The sequence below is a fragment of the Chrysemys picta genome, chromosome 7, assembly GCF_011386835.1.
Source record: "Chrysemys picta bellii isolate R12L10 chromosome 7, ASM1138683v2, whole genome shotgun sequence".
NCBI lineage: Eukaryota > Metazoa > Chordata > Testudines > Emydidae > Chrysemys > Chrysemys picta.
In genome coordinates, this window is record NC_088797.1 from 29,861,677 (window position 1) to 29,873,900 (window position 12,224).

The 12,224-nt window shown below is 50.3% G+C and overlaps 1 protein-coding gene across 11 annotated transcripts in view; it reads right to left on the reverse strand.

Annotated features, from left to right (window-relative positions):
- PC (pyruvate carboxylase) overlaps positions 1-12,224 on the reverse strand; it is a 245,306-nt gene that overhangs the window by 127,576 nt on the left and 105,506 nt on the right. For 7 of the 11 annotated variants that reach the window (XM_065552955.1, XM_065552954.1, XM_024100272.3 and 4 more), the window contains 6 exons: positions 7,485-7,620; positions 6,810-6,994; positions 5,310-5,475; positions 4,690-4,835; positions 3,382-3,499; positions 3,002-3,153 (listed from right to left, as the gene is read on the reverse strand). In XM_065552955.1, the coding sequence (XP_065409027.1) occupies positions 3,002-3,153; positions 3,382-3,499; positions 4,690-4,835; positions 5,310-5,475; positions 6,810-6,994; positions 7,485-7,620 (903 nt within the window). Of the gene's footprint in view, positions 1-3,001; positions 3,154-3,381; positions 3,500-4,689; positions 4,836-5,309; positions 5,476-6,809; positions 6,995-7,484; positions 7,621-8,454; positions 8,577-12,224 lie in introns of all 11 variants that reach the window. The other 4 variants (XM_065552958.1, XM_065552957.1, XM_042849748.2 and 1 more) reach the window with 1 other exon arrangement.

A 12,224-nucleotide genomic window follows, 5' to 3' on the forward strand; every position in this document is an offset into this window, starting at 1 on the left:
TCAATTTTTAACAGAGTCATTATTCATTAGGAAAACTTATCAAGGGTTGGGGTAGATTTTCCATCACTGACAATTTTTAAATCAAGATTGGATGTTTTTCCAAAAAAAAAAAAAAAAAAAAAAAAAAAAAAAAAAAAAGATCTGCTCTAGGAATTCTTTTGGGGCAGGTCTCTGGCCTGTATTCTCTACAGGAGGTCAGACTATGATCACAATGTTCCCTGATAGCCTTGGAATCTGTGACTTTATGAAATGTTCATTTTGGACAAAAAGGACATTTTGTGCTGAAAACATGTTATGATTCAAAATTTCATCCTGATCTTTTATCTCTTTTGTGATGACACCTGCCTGAGTCTGCAGAGAGCCTGAGCTGAACACCCTGAGAAAGAGAAAGTGGTTCTGGGCATCCCAAGGGGTGTTTACCCCAACCCCATTGTCTGGATGGGACTGATCTTAACTCCCAGTTTCCCTTGCTGCAGTCTGGATGCCATCCATCACGACTGCCAGGACAGAATCTGCAAGATGCCCTTGCCCCATCTCATGCTGCTGGTTGGGACACAAACCCTAGCCTTGCAGAAATTTGAATATGGTTCACCACCAGGAAGATGAAGCCTCAACCTGCTCCTGTCTCCTCTTAGACACAAGGCACCCTCAACCTCAACACACCCTATCCAGCTGCTGAAATCTGCCCCTTGCTTTAACCCCTAGGCTCTACTCCCCTTCCTGATCCAGGAATAAAACCTGGGGGTCCAGGCTCCCTGCCCCCCATTGCTCTAACTACTAGACTCCATTCCCCTCCCAGAGCTAAGGAGAGAACCCTGGAGTCCTGACTCTTCGCCCCTTCTACTCTAACCCATTAGACCCCACTCCCCTCCTACAGCTGGGAATAGAACCCAGGAGTCCTGATGCTTGGATAAAGTTCACATTTAACACACACACACACACACACTGGGAAGTCCAAACTGTGCACACACACATATGTTGGTACACGTGCACAAAGGGAAATCCAAACTACACACACACTCACACCAGCCTCATTATCTCCAGCAGGGGGCAACATCTCACACATGAGCACACACTCCGAGCTCACTGCTCTGCTGGGGGCAGCTGACAGATTCCATTACCCCAGTTCCCCGCTGCAGTTAGTCTGGCTCAGAGCTGCAGTGATGCTTTACTAAACTGCAGAGCCTAGGAGCATCCTAGTGGGGTTCTCAACGGACATTCAAGAGGTGTGTTCCCATACAGCAGAGCCAATGGATTTAAGTTTCTACATTCCACCACCACCTCCTGCAGGAGGAAATCAGAGCTGTAGTGTTACTATATGTATTATGGTAGCATGTGGAGACCCTTGACATTGGGCTAGTCCCTTCCCCACTCACTGCCTCAGTTTCCCCTCCTTATTTTACTATTTAGACTGCGAGCTCTTTGGGGCAGGAGCTGTCACTCTGTGTCTGCTCAGTGCCTGGCACTAAGGAGCCCCTGATATCAGCCAGTGTCTGTGCAGCACTCAGCACAAAGGTGACCCCTATCCCAGTCGGGGTCTGTGCAGCGCCTGACACAATGGGGTCCTGATCTCAGTCAGGTCCTCTAGACGCCACCGTAATACACCCAATCATGAAGAGGATTCCTGGCCACACACTGTAGCCGTGCAGGATGCAATCAGGCTGGCAAGTTGAGCCATCAAGTCCCCACAACCAAAATCAGGTGCTCTGGGAATGAACACCAGCTAATTAAGACATACAGCGGGCCCTGGCTCTGTCAAGATCCATCATTCTTAACGCCTATCGGATTCAGCTACTCCTTCTCCAGTGCATCTGCAAAGGACTCGGCTACCGAACGTGGGTGACAGAGATGGACAGATGGGCCCCACCCCACAACGTGGGCTCCCGAACTCAGAGAGCTGTCAGCATGGGCCGGTTCGAGACTACTGGACAAGGGCACTGAGCTGGGGGTCAGGGTTCTTGTTATTTACCATTTGAATTGCAGCAGCGCCTAGGAGCCCTAATCATGAACCAACACCCCAGTGTGCTAAATGCACAGAACAAAAAGAGGATTTCTGCCCCCCAGCCTAAGGATAAGGCAAGAGACAAGAGATGGATGGAACCAGATGGGCAAGTACAAGTAAGCAGTGAGACAGTCCTGGGCAGCGTGATGGGCAGCGGACTCAGCACACCAACAGCCTAACCACTGGCACGTTTTTTGTAGGCATCACAGCAAAGGAGAGTTTTGAGGAGGGCTCTGAAGTTGGATAACGAGGTAGATTTGCAGACTCCTGGGTTCTATTCCCGGCTGAGTGGTGTCTAGTGGGTTAACGCAGAGGGAAGGCCTAGAAGTCAGGACTCCTAGATTCTATCCCTGGTTCTGGGAGGAGAGTGGGGTCTAGTGATCAGAGCAAGGGGGTGGGGAATCAGGACTATCCTCAGCTCTGACAGTGACTTTGAGGGGAAAGTGAGGCACAAAGAGGGGTAAAGTCCTGATGCCCAACCCCTTCTGCTCTAACCCCCATGCCCCACTCCCCTCCCAGAGTTGAACCCAGAAGTGTTGGCTCCCAGCCCAATGTCCTAGTTACCGAATTACATGCCCTCCCGAAGAAAGCTAATGTTTTGAGATGGAAAGGAAACAATTTTGTACTTCAAAAAGGGTCAGTGGTGAAACAGATGATACCAGAAAGTTAACATAAGAACAGCCACACTGGGTCAGATCAAAGGTCCATCTAGCCCCGTATCCTGTCTTCTGACAGTGGCCAATGCCAGATGTCCCAGAGGGAATGAACAGAACAGGTAATCATCAAGTGATCATCCCCTGTCGCCCATTTCCAGCTTCTAACACTGCAAAGGCTCCTAATAAACAATTAAACCACAACCACCCTTCCCCTAGTCCCGACCCACAGCCCCGTGCTATCCCAGCCCTGGGCTCTGCACACACACAGCTCTGCCAATACCCCTCTATCCCAACCTGCAATCCCCTGCTCTCCCAGCCCCAGGATCTCCAGGGTGGCTCGTACCTGCTTGGCCAGTCTGACGGCATCATTGGTGAGTTTGGTACGGAGCTGGGAGTCGAGGTGAGCTGCCGGGGCAATCTCCACAACCTTTTGGTGCCGCCTCTGAATGGAGCAGTCCCGCTCGTAAAGGTGCACCACATTCCCATACTTGTCCCCTGCAAAGAAGGAAAGTCAATGGTGATCCCCTTCCAGGGACTGGGGACCCTGGATCACGTGTAGAAGAGCCTCCAGGCAAGCAACACCCAGCCAGTGTCCCCCAGCCGTGGGGCTGGATCAGAGCCAGCGCCCCCTAGAGGGGAAAGACCCTGCATCCCATTCCCTGCACTGAGTCAGCCAGTTCATCCTGGGCTGGATTGGGCAAGAAGAGGGATATTAGGGCTCACCCAGAATCTGGACCTCAATGTGTCTTGGCTTCTCGATGAACTTCTCCACAAAGAGAGCCCCGTTCCCAAAAGCAGACAGTGCCTCCGAGAATGCCCGGGTGTAATTCTCCTCCAGCTCCTGTAGGGGGCAGATAGGTGAGAGATTGACTCAGCAGTGTGGCCTACTGAATAGAGCATTTGACTAGGACTCAGGACTCCTGGGTTCTATTCTCAGCTCTAGGAGAGGACTGTGGTCTGGTAGGCTGGGCCGCTGGGGTATAAGTGGCTGGGAGTCTGGGTTCTATTCCCAGTTTTCCCACTGATTTACTGGTGATCTTTGGCAAATTATGAGATTGAGGTTCCCATTTTCCCTTGTGTTTCACAGAGACAGTCCCTGCCCTGAAAAGCTCAGAGTCTAAAAAGACACAGGGTGGGAGGGGAAATAGAGGCACCAAAAAGAAGAGAGACCTGCCCAACTCCACACCAGAACCAGGGACAGAACCCAGGCATCCTGCCTCCCACTCCAGCACCCATGCTCCCAATATAAAGGTAACGTAAGGTCCCTTCAGTCTAGGGCAACCAGACAGCAAGTGTGAAAAATCGGGACAGGGTGTGGGGGGTAATAGGAGCCTATATAAGAAAAATATCAGGACTGTCCCTATAAAATCGGGACATCTGGTCACCCCAGTTCAGTCCCTGCTATCATCCACTTTGGAGCAAAGGGTAAAATTAGGACACCTCCCTCTCTACTGTGCTATAGAGTGAGTCCTCCAGGCAGTGTAGAGATGTCACACTTCCTGTACACTCTTCATGCAGCCTTGGGATTTCCTAGGGCTCGCTTCAGGCTGGGAGCAGAGACAAAGCAACCCAGCGCAGGGCTGGCACAGGCTGCAGCCTGAGCATAGCAGGAAGTTTTTATCATATTTCTGTATATAGTTTCCATTCTCAATGAAGGGTTTACCTTGAAACTGCACTAAGATACCGCATCTGTTTTCATCCCCCAGCTGACCTCTAGGAGGGGAAATTAAAGAGAGGTAGCTGTCCTCTGGCAAGGGGGTGCAGAGATGGCAGATGATACGTGGGAGACGGCTCTGGGGCCCAGTGGTTTGGCACAGGGACACAGGAAGCCAGCACTGTGACTGGGGGGTTTTCACCTGGGATGCATAGGAGAAGGCTCTCGCGCCATCAACGGGCCAGCCAATCAGAGTAGCTGCACTTGCGCCAGCCACAGGAACAGAAGCCACTGACACACTCAGCCCCAGAAGCTGAGGCCAGGAAGCCAGAAGGGTATTAAGGGCAGGTGTGTCTTTGCTCTGGAATCAATGGTACCTCATAGCTGCGAACGACCCTCATGCCCCGTCCGCCTCCGCCATACGCAGCTTTGAAGATGATAGGGAAGCCATACTTGTTGGAGAACTCATGGGCCTCATTGAGAGATGATATTGGGGAGTCAGTGCCCGGCACCACAGGGACCCCTAGGAGAGAACAGATACAGCATGTCATTCCCAGCTCCGCCACTGACCTTGAGCAAATCCCGTCCTCCCTCAGTTTCCTCTTCCACCCTTTGTCTAATTGGAACATGAGCTTTTCAGGGCAGGGACTGCCTCTCGCTGTATGTCTGTACAGCACCTGGTACAACAGGGGCCCTGCTGTCAGGTGGGGTCAAAGCAGTGCCCACCATGACCGGGGTCCCGATCTCAGTCGAGGACTCTAGGCACTACTGTAATAAACTTAATGAGAGTGGCTTGCCTACACAGTGAGTCATGGGCAGAGCCATGTGAGATGCAGCACCTCCAGCAACACAGCGCCCCCTAGTGCCACTCAGGGGTCAGCCCTGCCTGCAAGGAAATGCAGCCCATGCTGCTCCTCCCACCCCATGCCCTACAGCACAGCAGCCCCTAGCACCACACTGGGGCCAACACTGGCTTCAAGGGGAGAGCGCCCCCTACCTGCAGTAATGGCGATGGCACGGGCTTCCACCTTGTCACCCATCTTGCGTACCACCTCTGGGCTAGGGCCGATGAAGCGTACTCCAGCATCACTGCAAGCCTGGGCGAAGTCCGCGCGCTCAGACAGGAAGCCGTAGCCGGGGTGCACAGCATCCACTTCATTCTCCTAGGGACACAGACACAGATGGAGAGGCATTAGAAAAATGGTGCGTTGGCTCTTTAAAACCCACAGGCCTTCAAGTGCCCAGCAGATTAGAGAAACTGAGGCATGGAGATGGGCCAGTCGAATGTCAGAGGCAGGAATAGAACCCAGGAGTCCTGGCACGCAGTTCCCTGCGCTGTACCCTACCAGACCACATTCCCTTCCCAGAGTCAGGAACAGAACTCCCAGCCGAACCTCCAATCCAATCTAATTTGTAATTATTAATCATAATTAGGGCTGTCAATTAATTCGGTTAACTCAAGCGATTAATGCAAAACAAATTAACTACATAAAAATAGTCACAATTAATCACAGTTTTAATCGCACTGTTAAACAATAGAACACCAATTGAAATTTATTATAAATATTTTTGGATGTTTTTCTATATTTTCAAATATATTGATTTCAATTACAACACAGAATACAAAGTGTACACTGCTCACTTTATATTACAGCAGTGCCACGCAAACGCCTGTTCTCACTTTCAGGTGACATCGTAAATAAGAAGCAGGCAGCATTATGTCCCGTAAATCTAAACAAACTATTTGTCTTAGCGATTGGCTGAACAGAAGTAGGACGGAGTGGACTTGTAGGCTCCAAAGTTTTACATTGTTTATATGAATTATTAGTAATTAATCAACATACAACAATATAACTATTGTGTTATATAATAATTACATATACACCTCTACCTCGATATAACGCTGTCCTCGGGAGCCAAAAAAAATCTTATCGCGTTATAGGTGAAACCGTGTTATATTGAACTTGCTTTGATCCGCCGGGGTGCACAGTCCCGCCCCCCAGAGCGCTGCTTTACCACGTTATAGCCGAATTCGTGTTATATCAGGTAGCGTTATATCAAGATAGAGGTGTATATATATATGTAAAAAAAATCCTACATTTGTCAGTTGCACTTTCACCATAGAGATTGCACTACAGTACTTGTATGAGGTGAACTGAAATCTATTTCTTTTGTTTATCTTTTTTACAGTGCAAATATTTGTAATCCAAACTAATAATATAAAGTGAGCAGTGTACACTTTGTATTCTGTGTTGTAACTGAAATCAATATATTTGAAAATGTAGAAAAACATCCACCAATATTTATAATAAATTTCAATTGGGAGTCTATTATTGTTTAACTGTGCGATTAAAACTACGATTAATCGTGACCTTTTTTAATATCCCCATTAATTGCAATTAATTTTTAATCGTGTGACAGCCCTAATATGATTGTTCACGGTTACACTTAATATTAATTATTAATTGTAACCCCCCCGCCCATGTTCCTCTCATACCTTGGCTACTTTGATGATGTCAGGAATGTGCAAATACGCCTGGACTGGGGGCAATCCCTTCCCAATGAGATAAGCCTCATCCGCCTTCTGTCTGTGCATGTGCCCTGTGTCCTGCTCGGAATAGACGGCCACCGTCCGGATCCCCAGCTCGGTGCAGGCTCGGAACACCCGGATGGCAATTTCCCCTGCAAATGCACACACCAAAGAGTGACCCACAGGGGTTTGTGCATGGAGGCAAAGGAGTGTAACCGGCTGCCTGAGTCTGCAGAGAGCCTGAGCCAATCACACTGCGAGTGGGGAGCTGCCCCAAGTGTGACTGGCATGTCAATGATGCCTGAGCTGATCACTCCCAGGGGGAGGCTGACCCAGGGCATCTCAATGGAGTATTTGCTCCCACCCCCACTGCCCTGGAGGACGGTACCAACCCCACCCTAAGGAGACTCAGTGTAGGGCAGGAGGGGCTCAGCTCCCTGACCCAAGGCTGCTGGGATCAGTATGGAAGGGGGCCTGCTTCCAGCCTTGGTTCTCTGGGAGGGGACACCCTCTGCCCCTGTAGTGGGGGGTCATGATCATGGGACAGTATGGGGCCTTAGCATGGCAGCATGGCCACAGAGGAATTGCTGGGATCCACTGCTGGGAGGGGTGGCAGCAACGGGGGCAGGGTGCATCTCTTACCTCTGTTGGCCACCATGACTTTCTTGATGGGCTTGTACTCCACCCGCTGGGTGCTCTGGAAGGCGGCATGGATCAGGGAGAGGCGCTTGGTGCCCAGGAACCCGAGGCCCCCTCTCATGAAACACAGCTGCAGCATCTGGGGAGACACACGCAGGGGGGCAGGTCAGGGTGATGCAAAGGGCAGCACGTGTAGAGAACAGGTAACCCTCTGCAAAGGCTCCAGGACACCAGGGACAGCAGGGGCAGGACAGGAGAAGAACCCCCTGCTTCAGTGATTGGGGGTATGAATATACCAGAGAAAGGGCTCCCAGCAGCCAGACGTCTGCCCAACAGTGGCCTCCTGCAGCCAGATCCCCACCTAACCAGAGGCAAACGGGCTATTTGCAGCCAAGGAGATGATCTCACTGGGACTAGTGCCTTAGAGGTGAATGGATGTGAATTCTGCCCTAGGATGAATGGGTCTGAATTCAGAGTGACCCTCATGCTATTTCATCTCAATTATTGTGTGCGTACCAGCCACGCCTACAGGACCCAACCAAAATCAGGGCCTCCACTGTGCCAGGCGCTGCACAACCGCGACCAAGTCCGGGACCCCGTCAGCAGCACAAATCCACAGATCAAGGACTCCCTTGTGCTGGGTGCTGCGCAGACCCTGACTGAGATCAGGCCCCCCATAGTGCTGGGAGAAGAGTGGTCCCTGGTAGGAGAGGAGGGAGAATGGCGGGGTCGGGGGGCCACACAAGAGCCCTCAGCAGGTGGGAGCAGCTACAGGGAGGACCTGAAATAGAAGCAGCTGGTTGGGTGGCACCCAGGGAGCATGGGGGAAATGGAGGGCAGCAATGCACCCGGCCCTTTCGTTCTCAACTTAAATGGCTGCAAAGGGCTCTTTGTGAACAGCCCGAGGAACCTGTCTGCAGCTAGCACGCGCCTTGCGGTTAAACAGGGAAGTGGTAAAAAAAAAAAAAATCACCAGGCGTTTAGCAGCAGATTTATTTTTACAGCCAAGAATCAATCGCGCCTCCGACGCACGGGCCCAAAATTAGCTTTCAGGTGTCGTCAGGCTCTGGGCTGGCTTCTCCCCCCAGTCGGATCCTTGGAAATGAGACAAGTGGAACAAAGGAGATGCTAACACAGCAAAGGCAAAGTGGCAGCTTGGTCTGGATAATATGGTCAGGGCTTGGGTGTGTGAGAGAGAACGGAGTGGAGGGGAATGGGAGCTGGGGCCTTTCCCCTTGAGAGGGCACCAGCTCCAATCTCGGTCCATGGCAGGAGACTGGCTGGCTATGGAGGGTGGGGACTGGGAAATAGGACATGGGGCCTTTCCCCTCTAGGGGGCACCGGCTTCGATCTGGCTCCAGGGTGGGGGAACTGGCTACAGAGACTGGCTAGGTGCTGTCCCTCTGTGACCCAAGCTCCCCCCTCCCTGGAAGGGGATAGGCACTGATCCCCACGTCTCTGCAGCAACACGTAGGGCAAAGTGGTGCATTGTTATGAGCCTCTCCTTGGGAGGCAGGTTTTCCTGCCCTTGGATTGTTCTTGTGGCTCTTTCTCTGCAGTGGTTCGAAGTGCGCACCCCAGAGCTGGACGCAGTATCACAGTCACAGATGACACATACAGAGGTGATGCCACTTCCCTCTCCTGCTCGACCCCCCGCTGCTGATCCACCCCAGGATCTGCGATGTCAGCCGTCGCATTGCAGCAGGAGCTCACGGTCATTTGGTTTAGAGAACCGAGTCCTTTCTGGAGCCTTGTGCCTGGAGGTATGCCCTTGCCTCAGGCTGTATTTGAGCGCACCTTGTTCAAATGAGCCTAGGTTCCCAGCAACCCAGCTCCCTTTGTGCAACGGACCCCTTCGCCATTGCTCTTCCCCCCCTGCCAAGCTTTGCGCCAACCGCAAACTTTATCAGGCACGGGGAGTGACTGTGTGAGCCCCCACATCATGCCCGGAGCTTACAGCCAGCAGGTATCCCAGCATTGCAAACCCAGACATTCAAAAATCATGAGTAGGGCCCTACCAAATTCACAGCCATGAAAAACACGGACCGTGAAATCTGGTCTCCTGTGTGAAATCTTGTCTCTTGGGTGCTTTTACCCTATACTATACAGATTTCACGGGGGAGACCAGCGTTTCTCAAATTGGGGGTCCCGACCCAAAAGGGAGATGCGGGGGAGGGGGTCACAAGGTTATTTTAGGGGGGTCACGGTTTTGCCACCCTTATTTCTATGCTGCCTTCAGAGCTGGGCGGCTGGACAGTGGCGGCTGCTGACTGAGGGCCCACCTCTGCAGGCAGCAGAGCAGAAGTAAGGGTGGCAATACCATGCCTGCCATCCTTACTTCTGCGCTGCTGCTGGCAACGGCTCTGCCTTCAGAGCTTGGCTCCCAGCCAGCAGCCGCCGCTCTCCAGCTGCCCAGCTCTGAAGGCAGCGCCGCCACCAGCACCAGCGCAGAAGTAAGGGTAGCAGTACCGCAACCCCCCCTTCAATAACCTTGCGACCCCCGCCCCACAACTCCTTTTTGGGTCAGGATCCCATCAATTACAACACCACGAAATTTCTGATTTAAATAGATGAAATCATGACATTTACAATTTTTAAAATCCTATGACTGTGAAATCGACCAAAATGGACTGTGAATTTGGTAGGCCACTAATCATGAGTCAGACCCCTCAAAATCTTGAGATCAGCTTAAAAAGCATGAGATTATTTTAAAAGAATAAATATCCGGTTATTTTTATTTAGCCTTCAGGGGTCCCATTTTCAATTTTTCTCCCTAAACCAAATGGACAGAAATTGTTTTGAAATGAAAAACTGACAGGCTCACATGCCTCCAGGATTTAAGAAAACACACCAAGAAGGTTACGGGTTGGCTTGATCACAGTCTATAAGTACCTACAGGAAAAACAGATATTTGATAACAGAGGGCTCTTCAGTCTAGCAAAGCTCTAACAAGATCCAATGGCTGGAATTTGAAGCTGGACAAATTTGGACAAGGAATAATAAGGTGCACTCCCCCCCCCCCCCCCCAGTGAGGGCAATTAACCATTAGAACAATTTACCAGGGGACGTGGTGGATTCTCCAACATTGGCCATTTTTAAATCAGCTTGTGAAGTTTTTCTAAGAACTCAGCTCTAGTTGAAATGGGAATTAATTCAGGACCGGCTATGGGTTGTTATGTAGGAAGTCTGACTAGCTGATCACAGTAGTCCCTTCTGGCCTAACAATCTCTGAAATATCGCCGGAGTTGGCAGTAGTATCGTAACCACCATGATCCACAATCCATTTCAGAGTCACTGCTTTCCCCCATCCGGTAGCATTCCGCCAAGCCACACAGTGGGCCAGGAAACAGCTTCAGCGTGGAGCGAATGGTGATGGAAATAATTTGTTAGCAAATCGCCTAATCTCCTGGAGGCAAAATAGCAAAAAGTGCCTTCTTTTCTCTAATTAAGTACAAAACACAGATAAAAAGAAAAGCCCAGCACTGGTTTCCTCTGGCTTCTTTGGGAGTCAGGAGGGTAGAAAGTGATTGCAAACGCCTCCAAATCTCTCTTAACAAGATTTTCGCCGCTCCAGGCTTTAGGCATGCCAGGAGCAACACCGTGTACAATTCTGTCTCCCTTAGATCTGCTTTCCTACTTTGGTTTTTCTGCACAGATCCAACGCTTTTTATAAAACCTCACCCAGCGTAAGAGAATTTCAGGAAGAGAAACGGATGACGGATAGGAATTTAAAGAGAGAATTGCAACTAAAAAGGCCCACAAAACACAGGCACTGTTGTGGATAACACTCAGAACTGGGAGTCAGGACCCCTGGGTTCTATTCACAGCTCAGCCACTGACCTCACTGAATCATAGCAATGTAGGGGTCGAGAGGTCATCAAATCCAGCCCCCTGCGCTGAGGCAGAACCAGCTAATCCTCGACCCTCCCTGGCAGGTGTTTGTCCAGCTTTTCTTAAAAATCTCTAGTGATGGGGATTACACAACTCCCTTGGAAGCCTGTTCCAGAGCTTAACTGCCCTTAAGAGTCAGAAAGTTTTTCCTAATATCTGCCCTCAATCTCCCTTGCTGCAGATTAAGCCCATGACTTCTTGTCCTGCCTTCAGTGGACATGGAGAACAATTGGTCACAGTCCTCTATAGCAGCCCCTAATATATCTGAAGACTATCAAGTCTCTCCTCAGTCTCTTTTCTCAAGACAATATGCTCAGAGTTTGTAGCCTTTCCTCATAGGTCAGGTTGTCTTCTAAACCTTTTTCATTTTTAGTGCTCTCCTCTAGTCTCTCTCGAATTTATCCACATCTTTCCTGAAGTGTGGAGCTCAGAACTGGACACGGTGCTCCAGCGGAGGTCTCCCCAGTGCTGAGCAGTGAGGGACAATTACCTTCCAGGTCTTACATACGACACTCCCATTAATACACCCCAGAATGAGATTCACCTTTTTCACAAGTGTCACATTGTTGACTCATATTCAATTTGTGATCCACTATCACCCCCAGATCCTTTGTTGCAGTATTGCTGCCTAGCCAGTTATTCCCCGTTTTGTAGGAAGAAAAAAATCAAATGCCCACCTAAGTGCAATGCTTTGCACTTGTCTTTATTGGATTTCATCCTGTTGATTTCAGACCAATTCGTTTTGAATTCTAATCCTGTCCTCCCAAGTGCTTGCAACCCCTCCCAGCTTGGTGTCATCTGCAAATTTTATAAGCATAGTCTCCACTCCATTATCCAAGGTACCAATGAAAA